Here is an 18,326-nt window from a genome sequence, read left to right as displayed (position 1 = left end):
CAGTGCAGACCCCGCTGAACTTGGTCTCTGGTCTTTGATTGCATGTGAGATAAGAGACAGAATTCATGACGAATACTGAACTACCTAGATATAATTCAGTACCTCTACTTGGGAGATACAGGTCTCCTGTTCCTGTGTAAAATTGTCTGGCTCTTTTGCGATGCTCCACAGAATTAGCGTTTACATGAGACCCGGTAACAAAATGAAGTTAGAACACGATTAGGTTAATTAGCTCACGATAAGCGAAAAAGTATTTATAACTACCTAAACTTGAATGGCCTAGATAGAATTTAAGTATTTCCATGTACTTGGACAGTGTTTGCGTCTCGCTAAACGGTAAAAGGTGCGCTTCAAAGAGTGTCAGCCGTCCAATATCTACTACCTCATACCGACATGGGGTGAGACCTTATTAGCTAATATGCTGCCTGTCTCCCAGCCATTTATGACTTGCCTCGAGCATGAATGTCTTTACCCAAGTTCGACTTAACAATAGCCACCCATCTTCACTTACGACACAGCAAGGACGATATTCACCGTTGGAAAGAAGCCCTTGGCTCTCCAAGCTTTGATCTATCGCTTGCGCATTTAGCTTTTCGAACATGCTTCAGGTAATCGCCAAGAGTTATGAAGCTCAGAAAACCTTCATTCTCTGGGGTTATAAGAGGCTTTTGGGAGCTACTATTCTCGTTGTTGTTAATTCTGCTTCCTCCCTCTTCGACAACTCGAAACCCCGCTGCGATAAAACCACTCATCACATGTAAATCTCGCTTAGGAAGAGGAGGAGAAGGGAGAATATCCAAGACTAATACAGCTTCTAGTACAAATATGCCTCCGTTCTTGTGTAATGAGATCTGGGACCTTGTCTTCTCCAACTTCGAAGATACCATAGATGTCGAAGACGGATCAGATCATGGCCTTTATCCGTCCCCCAAAGACACTGATATTCCAACTCTTAAATCACTGTGTCTTGTCAGCCATCAATTCTACAGATTGGCCAGGCGAAATCTGTATCGTACCATATCGGGCGGAAATCTAGACGGCCAAGAGAATAATACAAAGATGTGCTTACTCGCCCGTACGCTTCTCTTGAACCAGGAGCTCAGGTCGGAAATCCGTGCAATCGACCTGAGTTCCTCAACAGACTGGAAGACTTCCTTGGTCAACAGTGACTTTTGGCCACCAAACATTGAACGGGTTGAACCTCCTCAACTACGAGACTTGCTGAGGGAAGACATAGAAAGTTACTCTGCCACTGGAGCTGGGACATGTTTTCTTCTGGCCCTCATGCCGAAGCTCCGGATGGTCGTATTGTCAGACCCCCAGACACATTCCAAGGCCCTGACCTGGATCCTCGGGGGAGAGACGAGGACTCCCCAGCCTGGCACAGCAGATCGACCAGAACTAGTTGCGAACTTCCTCGGTCAGCTGGAAGAAATACACTGGCTGCCATCACGGACCAGAGTAGAATACTCAGGCACTTGTAGCACGGAATATTTGCTACTCCTTCCCAATATCAAGCGACTCTTCCTGACACCTTTTGAACCCACCTTCACTATCAGCCCTCCCGTGGTTCCAGACTTTCAGAGTGGGCTACAGAGTTTGACACTCGACGCTGGTATGATCTGTCCCGCTTTCCTACACTACAGTCTTTCTCGATGCAAGGCCTTACAGTACTTGGACCTGGATCTTACAGATTGCTACGACATAGATGAAGAGGATTTGATAGTGAACCTGTACGACTTTGGAAGCATTCTCAGAGAGTTTGGACAGGCCCTTGCCGGCCTAAGGCTGAGATTTTACGATACCGAAGAGTACTCGAGAGGCAAGATTGGCTCCCTACGAGGACTTGAGCGTCTCCGACACCTTTCAGCTCCAATATTTGTACTTGCAGGTAAACTGAATGACGCAGTCCCGCTACAGGAAGTCTTGCCTGAATCTGTGGAGACGCTCGAAATGAATTTCGTTGATGTCTGCAGGATGGAAAATCGTGACATTCTGGTAAGACTGTCTGCTGCGAACGACGACCGGATGATTCGCTTTCTTGACAACAATGAATTACCCAAACTACAGGAAGTTATATATGGTTATTTTACGGACGGCCAGGTTGACAGGGCCACTCAATTCACCAAGGTTGAGGGCTGGAGTGTCAAGAACGGGGCACAACTACGGCAATCGTTCGTTGGAGAGCCTTATTCTGTGAGGCTTGGGCTAGTACGCGGATAATAGGATGGCAAGATGGCAGACGGCTATCAGTTCACCCTCCCTACCTACGGAACTAATGAGATAATGAAACTATGGCTTGGAAAGAGATGATCAATTTGAGCAAAAGCAAACAGACTGCTGTATGACAGAGATATCACACCACATATATACAAGTACCCGGTGTGAATATACGGAGTGTTTTCAGCTGAGAGAAGAGATAACTTGAGATGGAGCAGAAACGGTTCTCATTGGCAACCTGCAAGGTATCATTCCAGACTACGACAATAGTCTTGATTCAAGCCACAGTCTTGCTCGTGCATATCATGTTACTCGTGATGATACCCTGCCTATCGTGGGTTACACAACATAAGTACCTCACAAAAGTACCTTTTGTACTTAAGCACGACCTAGTTGCCAGCCTGATCGATCACCCCCAACAATCTCATCCCATCGGCACCCATCTCATCTTCTCTGCCCTCATTCCATTCTAACCCCAATTGCCACCCCAATCACTATCATCATGCTTCTGTCCGTGCCCAACGAGATTTTGGACCACATTTGTTCCATCATCGAGTGCAAAGATTGGGAAGGCGGATGGGATACCAAGTCCTCCTACCAGACACTCTTGTCTCTGAGCCGCGTTTGCAAACGATTGCGTGAAATTGCAGAACCCCATCTCTTTCAAAGTATTTTTGTCCTCGAAGAGGATCCTGATGAGAAATGGATGCAACTTGCAAGACGCCTGCAACAGGATCCTAAGCAGGGCCTCACTGTGAAGACGTTCTGCTCCCAGAGATACGATCCCATGGCTCCTCCATACTTCCTCGACTTCATGAAAAAGTATTTTAAAAGGCTGTCCTCATCACCTGAAGGTGAAAAAATCCCCCTAAATCTCAGGGCTCTCATACAGTACGAGTTGAAAGTCGGAATATTTGAACGGCCATACAGAAGTTTGAAAGTGCTTCTCATGCTTCTCATGCCAGAGCTGAGACACCTCGAGCTGTGGATTACCGACCAGAAATCAACGCCGTTTCTTTTGACTGGTGCATTTGTAGGTGGCCCAGACCACGGTTGTGATGGGTTTGAGCCCACCGAAGAAGCAGGCCAGAGTCATAAAGGTATCCCGAATATCTTCTTTTTCCGCCATCTTGAGTCGGTAGCTCTTATATCCTATGACGACAAACTGGGCTCCCCAATAGGGGTTAGAACAGTCAGTGGTCTCTTCAACCATACAAGCATCAAGGCTCTGAGATTTGAAGGCTTTGCATTGTGGCACTATACTTGTTCGAAGTTGAACTGGAACAGGGCGCCCAGCAACCTGACAAGGCTCGACCTTCTGAACTGCACACTAGAGCCCATGTCCCTCCAATGCATCTTGCAGAAATGCACAAGCCTCACCCATCTCAAGCTGGCCCTCATAGGCAACGGAGACCATAAAAACCCCACTCACAATCTTGAGCAGTTTGGCCATGTTCTCAGAGTGTATGGGCGAAATTTGGTTGAGCTTTCAATCAAGAGCTCAATGTGGGATCCTCACATCGCTGATTGGAGGAACTACATCGGAAGTCTAAGAAAACTGAAAGTTCTGAGGCATCTATCCATCGGGAGGCTCACCTTTGTTGGGCCCATAGACAATGAGAATAAGAGGTACATCACTATACACGACAAACTTCCTCTGTCCTTGGAGACTCTCACCATTGAAGCAGAGGTGTCGGGCTGCGCATGTGACATGGATAGAGTCAGAGAGACAGAAGAGCTAGTCTGCGACATGCTCGAGCATGAACCAGTCCCGCTGAGCTTGAAACAAATCAACATGAAGCTGCTACCGGGGCCGGAGGCTCGAGGTTTTGAAGTGATAGAAGCTGATAACCTTAGGGGCTGGCAAATCAGGAAAAAAGGTCTATGGGTGCAAAAAAGCAAGAGGAGAAGGGAGGACGAGGACGAGGATGAAGATGAAGATGAAGATGAAGATGCAGATGCAGATGCAGATGAAGATGAAGATGAGGATGAGGTTGAGGATGAGTACGCGGATGAGTACGCGGATGAGGAAGAGGAAGAGGAAGATAAGGAGAATGAGGAGGGAGATAATGAGTATGATGAGTATAAGGAGTGGTCGGAGTGTGAAGAGGATGAAGAGGATGAGGATTTTGAAGAGAGCAAAGGATACCAAGTGGTTCAATTCATCACCAGTGCGACTCGGGTTAGATATAGTACCTAGTTCTAGACAAAAACCCTCGTATATCTCATTTCAAGTACACGATCAATATGAAAGGTCCATTGCTCTGATCATCTTCTCTTTGTTTTTACAATTGCTGCGGAGCCAAGATATCACATCCCACCACCATTATTATAAGGCTGGGTGTTTGTTCATTATTTCCGTCGACCCGCTGTGATATTAATAGGACTTAAACAAACTCAATTATTTCCGTCAAACTAAATCAAATCGAAATATAATTACAGTTCCACTCAAGAAACTTCAGCGCTGATTCGTTCTGGTCTCTCGGTAATTCTTGAAGCTGAGTCATGGCCTAGCCCGTTAGATCATCGCCAGAGCTTAAACATCGAACCACTATCACTATCCTCAGATAACGAGCCCAAATGGAGAGCGTACTTCCTAAACTAAGGTCAATTGGATCTGCTCGGAATGCTAGTACCTTGATACGGGCAACATCTTGTATAGCTTGCTCTTCTTCGGCACCGAGGAGCTTCACAAGCTTGAACCGCCCCCCGCCAAACTACCCAGGCCATGTTCCTCTGACGAGAGTTGAGCGGGCTGGGCTGGCCATTGGGGCCAGCGTCATGTCTTTTTTCGATCCCTATCGCCATGGTATGCGGTTTGATTTCCTGCAGGAGCCCTCTGTTTCTCTAGCTGATCACCCCCAGACCTCATCGCTGCTACAGGCGAAGCCACAGCTACACCCTACTTTATCTACCGCCTGCGCGACGCCATGCTTGCAGATCCAACCGGCCGTCGTATCCTCCGAGCTCGACCTCGAATCTCCTCCAAAACCCTCTCCCTCGAAGCTCTACGTGCGCTACCCGAAAATTCCGTTGGCCGCGCCTACGTAGGCTGGCTCGATCGCGAAGGCGTCTCCCCCGATACCCGAGCTACGGTGCGATACATCGACGACGAAGAGTGCGCATATGTCATGCAGCGATATCGCGAGTGTCATGACTTCTACCACGCTCTGACTGGCCTGCCTATCGTGCGCGAGGGTGAGGTTGCTCTCAAGGCTTTCGAGTTTGCGAATACGTTACTTCCCATGACGGGATTAAGTATCTTTGCGGCTGCTACCATGAAGAGGAGTGAGAGGCAGCGATTCGCCTCGATATACCTACCCTGGGCTCTGAAGAATGGGGCACGGAGCAAAGAAGTCATCAATGTCTTTTGGGAAGAGAGACTTGAGGATGATGTTAGTGACTTGAGAAAAGAGCTGGGTATTGAGCAACCGCCCGATATGAGAGACATACGAAAGAGGGAGAGGGAGGAGAAGAAGAGACTCAAAGAGTTGAGAGAGCAGGGACTATAATTTCTGCTTGGTCTCTCCCATCTGACTTCTCTTGCAATACTTGTACTCTACTGTATTACATGTCAAATTTAGAATTGCCAATTAGCGTTGTTATTGAGGCCAAAATTACTGTTCCAAGATTCCCCGACTTGTCAAGTCGATTGAACCATGCACGTCATGAAATCATACGAGCAGACAAAGCAGATTTTCCCTTCAAGGTCTGAGGAACAACCCATATTCTGCACCTTGAGCCATCACATTCATTTTGTTTCCTTTTACTCGAGACAGAAAAGCAGGTCCCGCCCACGAATTTGCCTTATTTCCTCACTCTGATCTTCGCAATGGTATCACAGGCACCTCTTACAGGTCCAAATCATCGTCATCGTCCCACGCCTTGCGTCTGCTCACAACAATCTTCTCCTCCTCCTTGCTCTCCGACATAGCGTTGAGAAGCTCCTTGAGTTGTGCCTCAGTGACCTTCTGTCGAAGCTGACCGGTTTGCGCAAGTGTGATAAGTCGGTTCTCGATGTCGGCGGCGCGCTCCTCCTTCACAAGTCGGATACGGCCTAGACGGTCGGCGGCTTCGGGATGGAGGATCTGGTTGAGGATGTGTTGACGAGCTTCATTTTGCTGCTGTCTATTTCAAGGTCAGTAAAATAGTGTCGCACGGTATGAATCGAGACAACTGACTGGCGCTGCTGTTGTTGTTCCTGACCAGAAGAACCGCCTCCACTACCACCGGCTTCAGCCTTCAGTTGCTTCAGGCGAGCTTTTCGTAACTGCGAAGAACATCAGTGATGAATTCCGATGAGGCCGCAAGAGTGGGCTACCTGTTCTAACTCTGCGTCGTCCATGATTTTGATATGTGACGTTCTTCAACGTTTTGGTGAGTCGCGAGATCAGCCTGACGCCGCGGGGCTGCTTTGCACATCGTAGGAGGGGCATTAGGTTACGTAAGCCAAACCAAGCAACACATTAAACATCATGATACTATTGATTTGGTGTCAAATATCCTGTCAATTGACAAAGAGTTTTTGACTGTCTTCTGCATGAGTAATTCAAGCGCTATTGTGAAATCTTCAACCGTATATAGAACGCCCCAAGTGCCAAAGATGCAATTCGTTAACACCCTATTCTACAATAAGGCATCTTACAATATGCGCTGCTGAAACTTCTGCCTAAAAATGTCTGGTGATGCCTCCTGGACGGGTATGAAAGACTGCAACCTTTTCACTTCTTCAATACGTCGGGCCTTAATCATCTGAACCATCAGTTGATTTCTGGGCGTGTCTATGCCGAGAGTCCTAGCCCGCTTCAAGAAGTATCCATTTTGATAGTTAATGTCTGTTTGCCGACCCTTGTTGATGCGTGTCAGCAGATCACTGGGGGCTTTGCTCTTGCCTGTGATGCGACGGTAGCAGAACCTTTTGAGGCCTTCTCCACGGAGGAACTTTAAGAGGTCGGGCGAGTCTTGGACCTCCGGCATGTTCTCCGTCACTAGAGCCAGTTCCCCTAGAAGCTGATCCATCAGCCTTTGAGCGTTTCTATTTTCCAACAGACCTTGGTATGGGAGGTCAAGAAGCACACAAACGGGCTCAACAGCAGCCGTGAACATAACGGAGGGTAGTTTGAACCTTAGCCAATGCTCGAAAGTACTGAAGGTTGTGTTGAGCTCTTTGGCCTTCCTCAGCGAGCGCATCATACTAGGCTGCTGCTCAGCAGGGATGTAGAGCTCCTTCTCGACATTTAGTACCGGATCGGCCTTGGTGAAGACTGTTCGCCCACTCCTTAGCTGCTTAACAGAATCCCTGTTCCGGTTGAAAGCGAGTGCGTGCGACATATGGCCCAAGTAAAAATTGGGCTCAGGCTGGGTTCCGTTAAAGAGTTGTTCGCGGACTTGCTCGAGCACTCCCATGCCGTCGTTAAGAAGACAAATCGATGTTTTATCGTCGATTCGATCCTTGACTGAAGCGATCGCTTTAACAGCCTCATAGCCACGGCCGGTAACTATCAACTCATCGATATGGGAGCGGTCAGATTGAGGTGCAGCATCGTTCTCAGAGATGGCTGCATTCTTCTCGACATATGCATTCTTCCTTGTCCGTTCAGGTTGAACCTTTTCGATATTTCGATATCTTGACTTGGGCATCTCGCGAAGTGGCACCGTCTCAACGGAATCATAAACGCTACATAGAGCGTGGGCGATGAATCTTGATCTAACATCTTCGCCCAGGATATGAATCTTATGTACTGGTCCAGATTTCGCTGCTTCAGCTGGAATGACAACCGAGGGGACGTAGAATTGCGACGAAGGGCTTGTTGATGTAGGCTTGATAGATCCAGCTTGGGTACTAGAGCTTTTCCATGGCCGTGATGGCGCACTGCTGAGTTCTGGGGGTACGGCTTCTGGTTTCCGTTGTTCTGTCGGAGGCACTGCCGAAGCAAAGGGTCGTGTATAGCCGAAACTGGGGCTACTTCGGAGCCATCGGGTCGATTTTCTCGCTATTTGAGTGGTCGCCCGCGTCTTCATTATGATTTCCAGCTTGAAGTTGGTGATCGAGTCGTCGTGGAGAGAAACGGTGGCTCAGAAGCCGAAAGATCGAGGTTTAATATGTGCACGCGCGCATCCAGACTCGAGCGAGGGGCGATGGAGGCTAGCCTTTGAAACTCGGTTTTTGGTAGGTCTGATTAACAAGATATCGATTTCTTAATTCGTCTGTTCCTGAAGGCGTTGAGTTGCGTTAGAGCTGGTGAGTCGATACTAAAATTGGTGATGCGTTGAAGAATGGCACAGCCGAGTCCGTTTTCCCATTTGTTTCGACTTAGACCAGGCCAATTAGAGTAACAAGAGCCTAATAAGTTTTGATGATCAATAGTGGGGTTCAAAAGCATCAATAATTGGCCAATGAGTGCTCGGCTCCGATATCGTTTGGTCTGATGCTGAAAATAGCCGGTGGTGAAGGCTACACAGCATGGAAGGATCATGTAACAGGATTCGTGTACAGAGTTCACTGAAAGGAATCCAAAATTCATGAAAAGCTTCCACTTTCAGCATTCTTTTGTTTTCAGCTTAAGGAAGTTCTCGGACTGTGATACCCTTTAGTTGCATTACTTCGGTTCATGAATGTAAAAGCCACTAAGCCTTATTGGGTCTCATGGTTGACAAGTTTCTGCGCCTGTGCGAAGTCTTTCATGCGACGACGTGAACATCGCAACATTGCGCCTCTCAACATTCCTAGTCACAGAACTCAACATGACAGACGTTAAGGACATCACACCGGATCTCGATCGGCTGGATAATCAGCTTGATGCTCTTGAAGAAAAACTACAGCCTTTGTTGGGCAACCTCGAAGGCATGGCCTCTCAGTTGCCCCTATTAGACAAGGCGAAACTGTTCTCACTTACAGCTTACGCGATCGAATCCCTAATGTTTTGTGAGCTCTCTTTCACCTGACACGACGCCACATGATCAACACTAACATTCGCGATAGCATCACTGAAATTAAATGAGGGCAATGAGGCTCAAACACAAGCCGTTCTTACTGAACTCAAGCGAATTCAGCAATATTTTGAAAAGATCAAGAACATCGAGTCTCCTCCGGAGCCTGAAACGCGTACCTTGACTATTAACCAGGAGGCTACCGCGCGTATCCTCAAGGCGGACCTAGTATGTAGCGACGAAGCCATGACAGATCCAAGACTGACCTTTTACAGGGCGACAACAAAACAATCAGCAGTAAGCTTGCCGAAAAGATTGCAGAGGAACGAGCCAAGGCACTGCTCAAGTCTGTTGAGAACCGAAAGCGACCAGCAGAGGAGTCGCCCGTTCCATCTCAGCCCAGCTCTTCTGCTGATGGAAAAGATAAGAACAAGAAGAAGCAGAAGAAGAACAAAAAGAACAAGTCGAAAAACTGAATTTCACAGCAGAATTATGATGCTGACGGGCCAAATGGTTGGAAATCGCACAGAAATCTGGCGCCAGCTGTTGATGGTCGAATTCAGAGTATGCAGCTTCAGGAGGAGGCTTACAATGATACCCAGATTGTGTCAGGCAAATAGATGGTTGGGGACCTATACGGTCCCCTTGAAAAGTTGAATTCACTGGGCATGGCGTTTGGGAACTTGGGTTTGACTTTTGCTTTGGGGAGATAGTGATGAGACAACTACACTTAGACATCGGACTCTTCTGAAACGCAGCTTGCTTCCGAAATTTGCTTTCTTGCTGGATACAGTGAAGTTTGCGTCTAGAGGGGGCACGACTTGTGTTTCAATTGACATATGCTTGTAGTCTCAACTGCGAATAACACTTCTAGCTCACGCTTTAAGACATCAATACCATGATGACTGACTAATTGTTACAGCATAAAGCTGATAAGAGGAAAACCTAGATGATGACTCCTTGGCCGGCTTTGGAGGCGTATAAAAGGTTCCAATCCCTCGGTCAAGAAAGATTAAGATAAGACATACAATTACAAATAGCTCCTTACTGGACAACATCTCCCTTGTCATCCGGCATCGCATTAGATTTATGGTAAAGTTGAGCTCTTATCGCTTTAATACGTGGAAAGATAAGCCAGAGAGGTGACTAACAATTTTTCACCCCACCATTATCGGACGTGAGTCAAGGGGAGCAATCGCGGGGCACCACAACCCCTCCAAGTTCCTACCCAAGGCCGCGATTCCTGTTTTCGCATCGATTGAAGCAGAAAACAAAGCAGAGCATAAAATGGCGGTTATCTACGTCGACGAAGAAGCCGGAAGCGATCTCCCCGAGATTCAGGGCACTGAGGCCGCCCCCTTCAAGTCTCTTCTTGAAGCCTACTACCGCCACGGAGCCGAGTCCGAGTACCAGGTTAAGAAGAAGGATGATGAGGAGGGTTACAAGCCTGCTGCCAAGTCAGCCCTGAAGAAGGCTGTCGCCTACGCTGCTCAGCAGAAGAAGAAGGCCGAGGCTGCTGCTAAGCGAGCTGAGAAGGATGCTCAAGACGAGGCCGCTCGTCTGGCTGTTCTCGAGGAGGCCAAGAAGCTGAAGATCACCAACGACCCTTCACTTCCTGAGCCTGTCGCGATCAACCTCCAAGAGACCGACCCTTCAAAGATTGGTACGCTCCGAAAGAGCAAGGATGAGCCCACTGAGGGAGTTAAGCGCGTCTCCGTTCAGGGCCGTGTCAACCGTGTCGCTAAGCAAGGTGGTCTTATCTTTGTGACTCTGCGCCGCGGTCTCAACTACATGCAATGTCTCCTTTCCGGAGATCTCTCCAAGACCTACGATGCCCTTACTCTTTCACGAGAGACCTCCCTCGAGATCATTGGTGAGCTTTGGGAGGTTCCCGCCGGTGCTCACGCCCCTCTCGACCGAGAACTTCGCGCCGACTACTTCAGGGTCATCGCCAAGGCCCCTGGTGGTGATGAGGCCTTCACCAACTTGGTTCCCGTTGACGGTGATACCAACACCCTCATGAACCTCCGCCACCTTACCCTCCGCCACGAGAAGCCCGCCGCCGTCATGTTCGTTCGCGACATCGTCGAGGACGCTTTCCACACCGTTTACAAGGAGTTGGATGTCAAGAAGGTCAGCCCTCCTGCTCTTGTGCAGACTCAGGTCGAGGGTGGCTCTACTCTTTTCAAGTTCGACTACTATGGCGAGACTTCATACTTGACTCAGTCCAGTCAGCTTTACCTCGAGACTGTCCTACCTGTCCTTGGTGACTGCTACTGTATTGAGAAGTCTTTCCGTGCTGAGAAGTCCCTTACCCGTCGCCATGTAAGTACCCATATGAGGCAACAAGCTAGATATTATATCCAAGTGATCGCATCTAACTTCAATGCAGCTTTCTGAGTACTCCCACGTCGAGGCTGAACTCGATTTCATTACCTTCGACAACCTCCTGGACCATCTTGAGCACGTCATCTGCCGTGTGATCGATCTGACACTCGAGAACCCTGTTGCCGCTGAGGCTATCAAGAAGTACAACCCTGACTTCGAGAAGCCTTCTCGACCTTTCTTGCGCATGCGATACTCCGATGCCATTGATTGGCTGCGAGAGCGTGGTATCAAGAACGAGGATGGCAACGACCACACCTTTGGCGACGATATGTAAGTGTTTCGCCAATTTTGAATACACACAGACTGACTGGAGGCCAGTGCCGAGGCTGCTGAGCGCAAGATGACCGACGAGATCAACCGCCCCATCTTCCTCACTCACTTCCCCGTCGAGATCAAGTCCTTCTACATGTCAAGGGCTAAGGATGACCCCCGCGTGACCGAGTCCGTCGATGTTCTGATGCCTGGAGTTGGCGAGATTGTCGGAGGCAGCATGAGAATTTGGGACTATGAGGAGCTCATGGCCGGTTACAAGCGAGAGGGCATTGATCCTACAGGATACTTCTGGTACACTGACCAGCGCAAGTACGGATCTACTCCTCACGGAGGATACGGTCTGGGAGCTGAGCGGTACGTTATTCGGTACTTTTATGATTTGATGTATACTGACAACTGTCCAGATTCCTGGCGTGGCTCCTCAAGCTCTGGACTGTCCGAGAAGCTTGCTTGTATCCCCGATACATGGGCAGATGCACACCGTAAACGCTGCGCTTATGAGATGTATAACGAAAATGGAGTACGGGGCATTGATATAGTAGAACAGACCGCTCTAGAGTTAACGTCTAGAATGAAATAGCGAAACTGCTTTACTCACTGTTTGTCATTTACATCGGCACAAGACTTATATCGGATAGTGAAATGCCCGATATCTCCGTCGTTGAAAGCGGTCGTAATCAATCGTAGCCTTCACTAACCTCACCTATGACTCAATTAATGGAGGTGCCCACTAAAAAGTTGCCCAGCGGCTGTCAACGGAAGGCCCTGGAGTGCTCTGGGCCCCTGGCGCCTGGGGGAATGCCTCTACCGAGGCCCTACTGGCCAATCTTCCCCGTCCCTCGTTGAAATTTGCCCCTCGTGATTGGCTGTTTTGATATGCGCCTCCGAAATCCGTGCCTCCGGTATTCTTTCTTTCCGATCTTTCTCCTCATAACTCAACATCTCGAACTTTGTTCTTCAACACTTCCATAACATCGCATCACCAAATCTCCCACCGAAACCTCACAACACTACAACCACAATGCCTCGTCAACGATCCGTCGGCCGCGCTCCTTCGCGCCCTACTGCTGCTGCTCCCAAGCCTGCTCCTCAGCAGACTCGCCCTGCCACCACCCACGCTGCTCCTCCCGCTGCGGCTCACCCTCCCGCCCAGGCCATGCCTCCTCAGGCTGCCGGTTCTCAGGGCCCTGGACTGTTCGGTCAAATGGCCAGCACTGCTGCGTAAGCATCCCCTTGTGAATCTACAACAATTGGTGTATTCGGAGTTCCAAGTTCCGGGTGGAGCAATGTACTCCAAAGCACCTGTAGAGCTCATACTTCGAACACGTGTAGCTAACTTGTTCTCAGTGGTGTCGCTATCGGTTCCTCAGTAGGCCACGCCATCGGCGGTCTCTTCTCCGGCGGTTCCTCCGAGGCTGCTGCCCCCGTCCAGGCCCAGGCCGCTCCTCAAGAGCAGTCCTGGAACCAGAACAACTGCGCTGGTGTCGCGCAGAACTTCACAAAGTGCATGGATGAGAACAACGGAAACATGCAGATCTGCAACTGGTACCTTGAGCAACTCAAGGCTTGCCAAGCCGCCGCTGGTCAGTAAGCATGGACGAATTAGAGGTTGAAAAGAGAACAAAAGGGACTTGATATCACTATGGGAAAGGAAACAACATCGGGGATATATATCTCCTGACAGCGTGCATATAGGAATCCGGTGGGGAAATATTACTGCTACATCTCAGCACTGTCAATTGTATAATACAACAAAAAAAGACATTACTCCCACTCAAATTGGGAAACCCCTTCATTCATCTTTCTCCTCCTCTTCTGGCCGTGGCTCAAAGTTCAGCTTTGTGGTGTTAGCAAGTTCATGATACAGAGTGGGATACAGGGTCTTACCGAATTTCCATTGTACAACTGTTGATCTCTTTGCTGATCTCTGCGATTCTGGAATGACTGAACGCGGTCTTGAGAACTGGCGGGCGCATCGCTCGTAGGCCCTCGGTGCCCACTGCGGTCATCACCACCTCCGAACAGACTGAAGATCCATGTGAAAATGCTGAGAATGAATGCAACAACTCTCGAAACAATGCCCTGTGAATCGTCGTAGGCGGTCGTAAACTTTGTGACGGGAATAAGCACCAATGTCGAAGACGGAAAGAGGCCGAGATCTCCTAACGGCTTGTCCTCCTCAGTCTCATCAATGTTCTTATTCGGTAGAGGCGTGAGGACCTGCTTGAATGTGTATGGCAGCGAGCCATCGCCTCTGTTTTCATCCACCCATTGTCGAACCTCTTTTAGGTGCGCAGTCGTCTTGAAGCGGTTCCTCAATGTTGATCCATCGAACAAGCGGACTTGAAGAGCCGTTATCGCGCCAGACTTGGAGGAGTTTGACAGCTTTGTCTCTGGTGCGCTCACTAATGCCGCAGCGACGTCGCCGCCCTTGAGGTTATCAAGTTTCTGCTTCTCACGCTGCTCCGCACGGAGGCGTCGCTCTGCCTTGTCGTCTTCGATGCGCTTCAGGATCCGTGCCTTCTCCTCTTGGTCTTTCTGTTTCTTCTTCCTTACTGCCTCAGCTTGCTTGTGAGCTCGGGCGTTGTCCGTATCCATACCAGCTTCAGCCTCAGCTTTGGCTTTCTCTTTAATCCTTGCGCGTTCCTCCTTCACCTTACGCTCATTCTCCTCCTTTTGGGCTTGCAGCCTGGCAGCCCTCTCAGCTAGTATCCGACGAACATTCTCTGATGTTGAAGGAGCCGCTGTTGGTGGAGTGTTCTGCTGTTCTGAAGCTGCGGGTATCTCTGTCTGGGGCTGCGGTGGGCTGGCCTGCTCTGGTGCCGGGGTGGATTGGGTTGTAGCTGGAGCTGGAGCTGCAGGTGCAGCTGTGGAGTTAAAAGCAGTCTGAACTCTCCGCAAGAAATCGTCTTTGCTGGTCCCCGGTGTGATGTACTCCTTTAGTTCTCCATTCTTGATGATAACAACAGTCGGAGTCCGTGGTAGAGGGAAGATCTGAGCTAGATATCCGGCTTCCTCGGACCCAGCTTTGAGACGCAGCGCAATAGAATGCTCCTTGAGTAAGTCGCTCAACTACACCGTAATTAGCCCCAATCACATATGATCTGCAGATTTCCATGATCCCTACCGTATCATCGACCAGAAACTCATTTTCCCATTGTGTGCTCTCGTCGCTTTCATCTGAAATGCATGTGAGTTATTGCGTGGGCCTGGGTGATGACAAACATACCTGTCACGAAACATAGGACAAGTTTCTGCTGACCCACGGCTGTCGAGATGCCTTCCTGAAGAGTTCCTTCATAAAACATGGTGAATTATGTGGAAGTTGATGAGCTCTTGGCTTAGATTATGGAAGAATTGAAAATAGTGGGTGAGTGGGCGATTGTGAGCAAGATAAAGTTGCGACGTGTTGTCAAGGTTAGAGCTGTCTCGTCTTGACTTCTACTCCCTTGAGAATTGGTGAATATTTGTCATGTAAGTAAAGAAGAAAGACGTCTTAATTAGTGGTGTAGCAAGTAAATGGGACGGTCAAATAAGTAAAGCAAAAAGTTAATGGCAAGAATCAACTCCGATCATGTCTGATTAAACAAGGCTTGAATGGATGTAAACCAAGCCATCATGAGTGAAGGCAGAGCAGCTATGAGAGCTAAGTTAGCTATGACGCTTATGGCATCACGTGGCCCTAGCTTCAGCGCCGACCTTCGGGTTTCGGGGGCTTACTCAGCGGTATTGAGCTCGCCATCCAGTAGAAACTTTGCAAAGGATCTAACATGGGAGAGTGAATGAATGAGTCAAAGGGAACATGTAATATATATTTTTGCTGGTCCGACCTTTCTTTTCTTTCTTCTAGCTTCTCCTTGTGAGAGTGCATTTAACCCAAAATGCTCATTGATCCTGCTTTTCTGCCATGGGCAGAAAGTAAAGGAGTCAAACTAAAAGGTGTTGAACCTCGAATTCTTCCAGGTCGTGGTATTGGTATCGTCGCAACTCGCGATATCAAGGTGAGCAATAGATCTCCTCTCAAAATTATTCTAATATTTTCAAGCCAAATGAAACGATTTTGAGTGTACCAATGAAGGCAGTTCGCACCATTGATACAGTACCAAAGAACATCACGGAAGCCCTTCAAGGAGTCTCAGTTCATGGCGTCTTGGCTGCTGAAATTGCTCTTGACGAAAGTGATGACTTTTCTGTATGGAAAACAGTTCTGCCAACCCGGGAAGATCTAGAGGCCGGTGTGCCCATGATGTGGCCGAGTGAACTCCAAGCCCTTCTCCCCAAGAGGGCCAAGGACATCCTGGATAATCAGAATGCCATATTCAGACGCGAGTGCGAAATTGTTCTAAAAGCATTCCCCAAGTTGACCAGGGATGAGTACTTGTACTCTTGGGTGCTCATCAACACCAGAACCTTCTACAACAGCATGCCCAAGATGAAAAGCTACGCTCATGCTGACCGACTAGTCTGCATGCCAACAGCCGACCTGTTCAATCATGCTGACCAAGGATGCAAGCTCGCCTATTCAGCCCTAGGATACAGTGTTCAGTCGGATAGAGTCTATCGCCAAGGTGAGGAAGTCTACGTATCGTATGGGCCTCACTCAAACGACTTTCTTCTTTCCGAGTACGGTTTCATTCTAGATACGAATCGCTGGGACGAGGTCTACCTAGATGAAGTGATTCTTCCGATGCTGAACAAGACACAGCGTGCCGACCTTGAAAGTATCAACTTTCTTGGAAGATACACTCTCGATGACCAGACATTAGGCTGCCACAGGACTCAGGTCGCTCTGCGAATGCTATGCTGTACACAAAGGCAATGGCAGCGGTTCTTCGATGCTCAGGACGAGGGGCGTTCGTCGCAGGCTGAGGTTGATGAATTACTGTTGACCGCATTGAAAGACTTTTTGAACATCATCGGAAAGACTCTGGGTGATATAGATGAGGTAGAAGGCGGCTCGAGTAGCCAGCGGGAACTCTTGCGGCGCAGATGGCAGCAGATTGAGGCCATGGTGACCAAGACGATAGATACACTTTCATGAGTCTTTCTGTATGTATCCTAGTATCTGCATTGGATAATTTATAATCATGGTTCATTTCGGAAGCTCAAGTAATGCCCACTGCGATAGCATTTCTGTATGATTGAAGAGGAGCAGTGGGTTCCGTATCGGCGATGGACTGTATTGTCTCGCAAGCTATATCGCCAAGTAGTATGATGTTGAATCTAAAAGCCAAGAGACATGTCGACGAGTTTATTCATGAGTCATTGTCATTCAGGAAGATACCTACAGTATACGACAGGGGGTCAATTATCCCACTGGAAATATGCCTAGATAGGTAGGTAAGTAACAAAGATAAGCCAAGATCAAACTACTGCCGGTTATGCGGTTTGCAGATCACGGATCGCAACCTAAGCTGTTAACGATGACCATCGCCTATTATGCATGCATACCCGCACTTGGTTCCTGGAGCGGTAATAACACCATCCGGCCCAAAAGATTCGGCCCCGTTTTCAAGGTTGTCGGCTGCCAGAAATCTTAGTACTCAAGTTATGCCACGAATGGCGATGTTTGGGGGTCGTTCTCACATGTCTCAACAGAAAGACAAAACCCCACGATGGAAATAAAGGCAATAGTAGGTAAATGCCTCTGGTTGTGCCGTAAAAGATCCCTGTTCAGTACGGTACTTGTTGGTATTTGTCATTGGTCCACGACCGCGGTTACGTTTTGGCTAAGTAGACTTAGTATAAGCGCTACCAATATAATAAATCGATGTCGTACGATAAGTTCGGCCACCTCCTACCGACAACAGGCACAGGCACAGGCACAGGAACAGGCACAGGTCGGTTGGGCTCCAACGGCTTGGGGAGAAAAGCTTAGGGCTCAATAGTTGTGAATGTTCTCACAAGTCATTTGCTTGCTTTCTTTTGCTTGATCCCAATGCCAAGTTCACACAAACTTATCACTAGCTTTTCCCGGAGAGTAGAGACAACTAGCCAAATGCTAGCAAAGACTCCAAGCAACACATGTTTCTCTCAACAAGCATCTTCCCAGTTGTCTTCACTTACGTAGACTGGTGTTGTTGGGCACCACAGACGCCATGCAAATGGTCTCGACTAGTTAGACATGTCTGATTGGTGATATCATAAACCATCATAAGGCAATCCGGCTTGGAGAGCATGAGGCTGCAGCAAGCATCTGCTAAGAAGCCCAAGACCACACTCTTGTTTGGCTATAGATGCAAGCCATAGGGCAGCAAGTAAGGTTGCATGATAGCACACACTATATATATCGGCGACTCTCCTCGTTCACCTCGTTCAACGTAAAGTTTCCAAACTTTACTCGCGACTTAGACCCAACGGCGGGAGTCACTAACTCGTTTGAGCTTGACACCATTCACACTGTGCCTTAGGCAGTTCTCAAAGAAGCCGCCTCTAGTGAGAGTCGAAACATCCATTGGCCGCTTTTACGGGAATATCGAATAGTCTAAGCCGGAAAGAGCCTCAGCTGCAGAACA

General features: G+C 48.6%; 9 protein-coding genes across 9 annotated transcripts; 6 read left to right on the top strand and 3 right to left on the bottom strand.

Moving 5' to 3' along the window:
* Nucleotides 1-825: 825 nt before the first annotated feature.
* FTJAE_6309 (uncharacterized protein) lies at nt 826-2,223 on the top strand (the record flags this gene model as incomplete). Its single annotated transcript, XM_037352907.1, has 1 exon — nt 826-2,223. The coding sequence occupies one exon, from the start codon at nt 826-828 to the stop codon at nt 2,221-2,223; it is 1,398 nt and encodes a 465-aa protein (XP_037206709.1).
* Nucleotides 2,224-2,722: 499 nt separating this feature from the next.
* Nucleotides 2,723-5,732, top strand: FTJAE_6308 (ubiquinone biosynthesis coq-4 mitochondrial; the record flags this gene model as incomplete). The annotated part of the gene is made up of 3 exons (XM_037352906.1): nt 2,723-4,391; nt 4,883-5,029; nt 5,086-5,732. The coding sequence occupies 3 exons, from the start codon at nt 2,723-2,725 to the stop codon at nt 5,730-5,732; spliced, it is 2,463 nt and encodes an 820-aa protein (XP_037206708.1).
* Nucleotides 5,733-6,071: 339 nt separating this feature from the next.
* FTJAE_6307 (programed cell death) lies at nt 6,072-6,565 on the bottom strand (the record flags this gene model as incomplete). The annotated part of the gene is made up of 3 exons (XM_037352905.1): nt 6,072-6,348; nt 6,402-6,490; nt 6,542-6,565. 3 exons carry the CDS (start codon nt 6,563-6,565, stop codon nt 6,072-6,074), a joined length of 390 nt encoding a protein of 129 aa, XP_037206707.1.
* A 296-nt stretch (nt 6,566-6,861) lies between these two features.
* Nucleotides 6,862-8,241, bottom strand: FTJAE_6306 (dsDNA-binding PDCD5; the record flags this gene model as incomplete). Its single annotated transcript, XM_037352904.1, has 1 exon — nt 6,862-8,241. The coding sequence occupies one exon, from the start codon at nt 8,239-8,241 to the stop codon at nt 6,862-6,864; it is 1,380 nt and encodes a 459-aa protein (XP_037206706.1).
* A 723-nt stretch (nt 8,242-8,964) lies between these two features.
* FTJAE_6305 (small unique nuclear receptor co-repressor) lies at nt 8,965-9,626 on the top strand (the record flags this gene model as incomplete). Its single annotated transcript, XM_037352903.1, has 3 exons — nt 8,965-9,145; nt 9,203-9,378; nt 9,426-9,626. The coding sequence occupies 3 exons, from the start codon at nt 8,965-8,967 to the stop codon at nt 9,624-9,626; spliced, it is 558 nt and encodes a 185-aa protein (XP_037206705.1).
* Nucleotides 9,627-10,437: 811 nt separating this feature from the next.
* FTJAE_6304 (asparaginyl-tRNA synthetase) lies at nt 10,438-12,297 on the top strand (the record flags this gene model as incomplete). The annotated part of the gene is made up of 4 exons (XM_037352902.1): nt 10,438-11,475; nt 11,543-11,808; nt 11,857-12,165; nt 12,216-12,297. 4 exons carry the CDS (start codon nt 10,438-10,440, stop codon nt 12,295-12,297), a joined length of 1,695 nt encoding a protein of 564 aa, XP_037206704.1.
* A 535-nt stretch (nt 12,298-12,832) lies between these two features.
* Nucleotides 12,833-13,402, top strand: FTJAE_6303 (uncharacterized protein; the record flags this gene model as incomplete). The annotated part of the gene is made up of 2 exons (XM_037352901.1): nt 12,833-13,032; nt 13,159-13,402. 2 exons carry the CDS (start codon nt 12,833-12,835, stop codon nt 13,400-13,402), a joined length of 444 nt encoding a protein of 147 aa, XP_037206703.1.
* A 201-nt stretch (nt 13,403-13,603) lies between these two features.
* On the bottom strand, nt 13,604-15,119 carry FTJAE_6302 (UBX7 UBX (ubiquitin regulatory X) domain protein; the record flags this gene model as incomplete). The annotated part of the gene is made up of 4 exons (XM_037352900.1): nt 13,604-13,648; nt 13,699-14,883; nt 14,939-14,991; nt 15,041-15,119. 4 exons carry the CDS (start codon nt 15,117-15,119, stop codon nt 13,604-13,606), a joined length of 1,362 nt encoding a protein of 453 aa, XP_037206702.1.
* A 573-nt stretch (nt 15,120-15,692) lies between these two features.
* Nucleotides 15,693-16,852, top strand: FTJAE_6301 (set domain protein; the record flags this gene model as incomplete). Its single annotated transcript, XM_037352899.1, has 2 exons — nt 15,693-15,812; nt 15,857-16,852. 2 exons carry the CDS (start codon nt 15,693-15,695, stop codon nt 16,850-16,852), a joined length of 1,116 nt encoding a protein of 371 aa, XP_037206701.1.
* Nucleotides 16,853-18,326: the final 1,474 nt, after the last annotated feature.

The sequence above is a fragment of the Fusarium tjaetaba genome, assembly GCF_013396195.1.
Source record: "Fusarium tjaetaba strain NRRL 66243 chromosome Unknown NRRL66243_c0000122, whole genome shotgun sequence".
Taxonomy (NCBI): Eukaryota; Fungi; Ascomycota; class Sordariomycetes; order Hypocreales; family Nectriaceae; genus Fusarium; species Fusarium tjaetaba.
The sequence above is the reverse complement of the archived record's forward strand: the minus strand, read 5'-3'. Positions and strand labels throughout refer to the sequence as shown.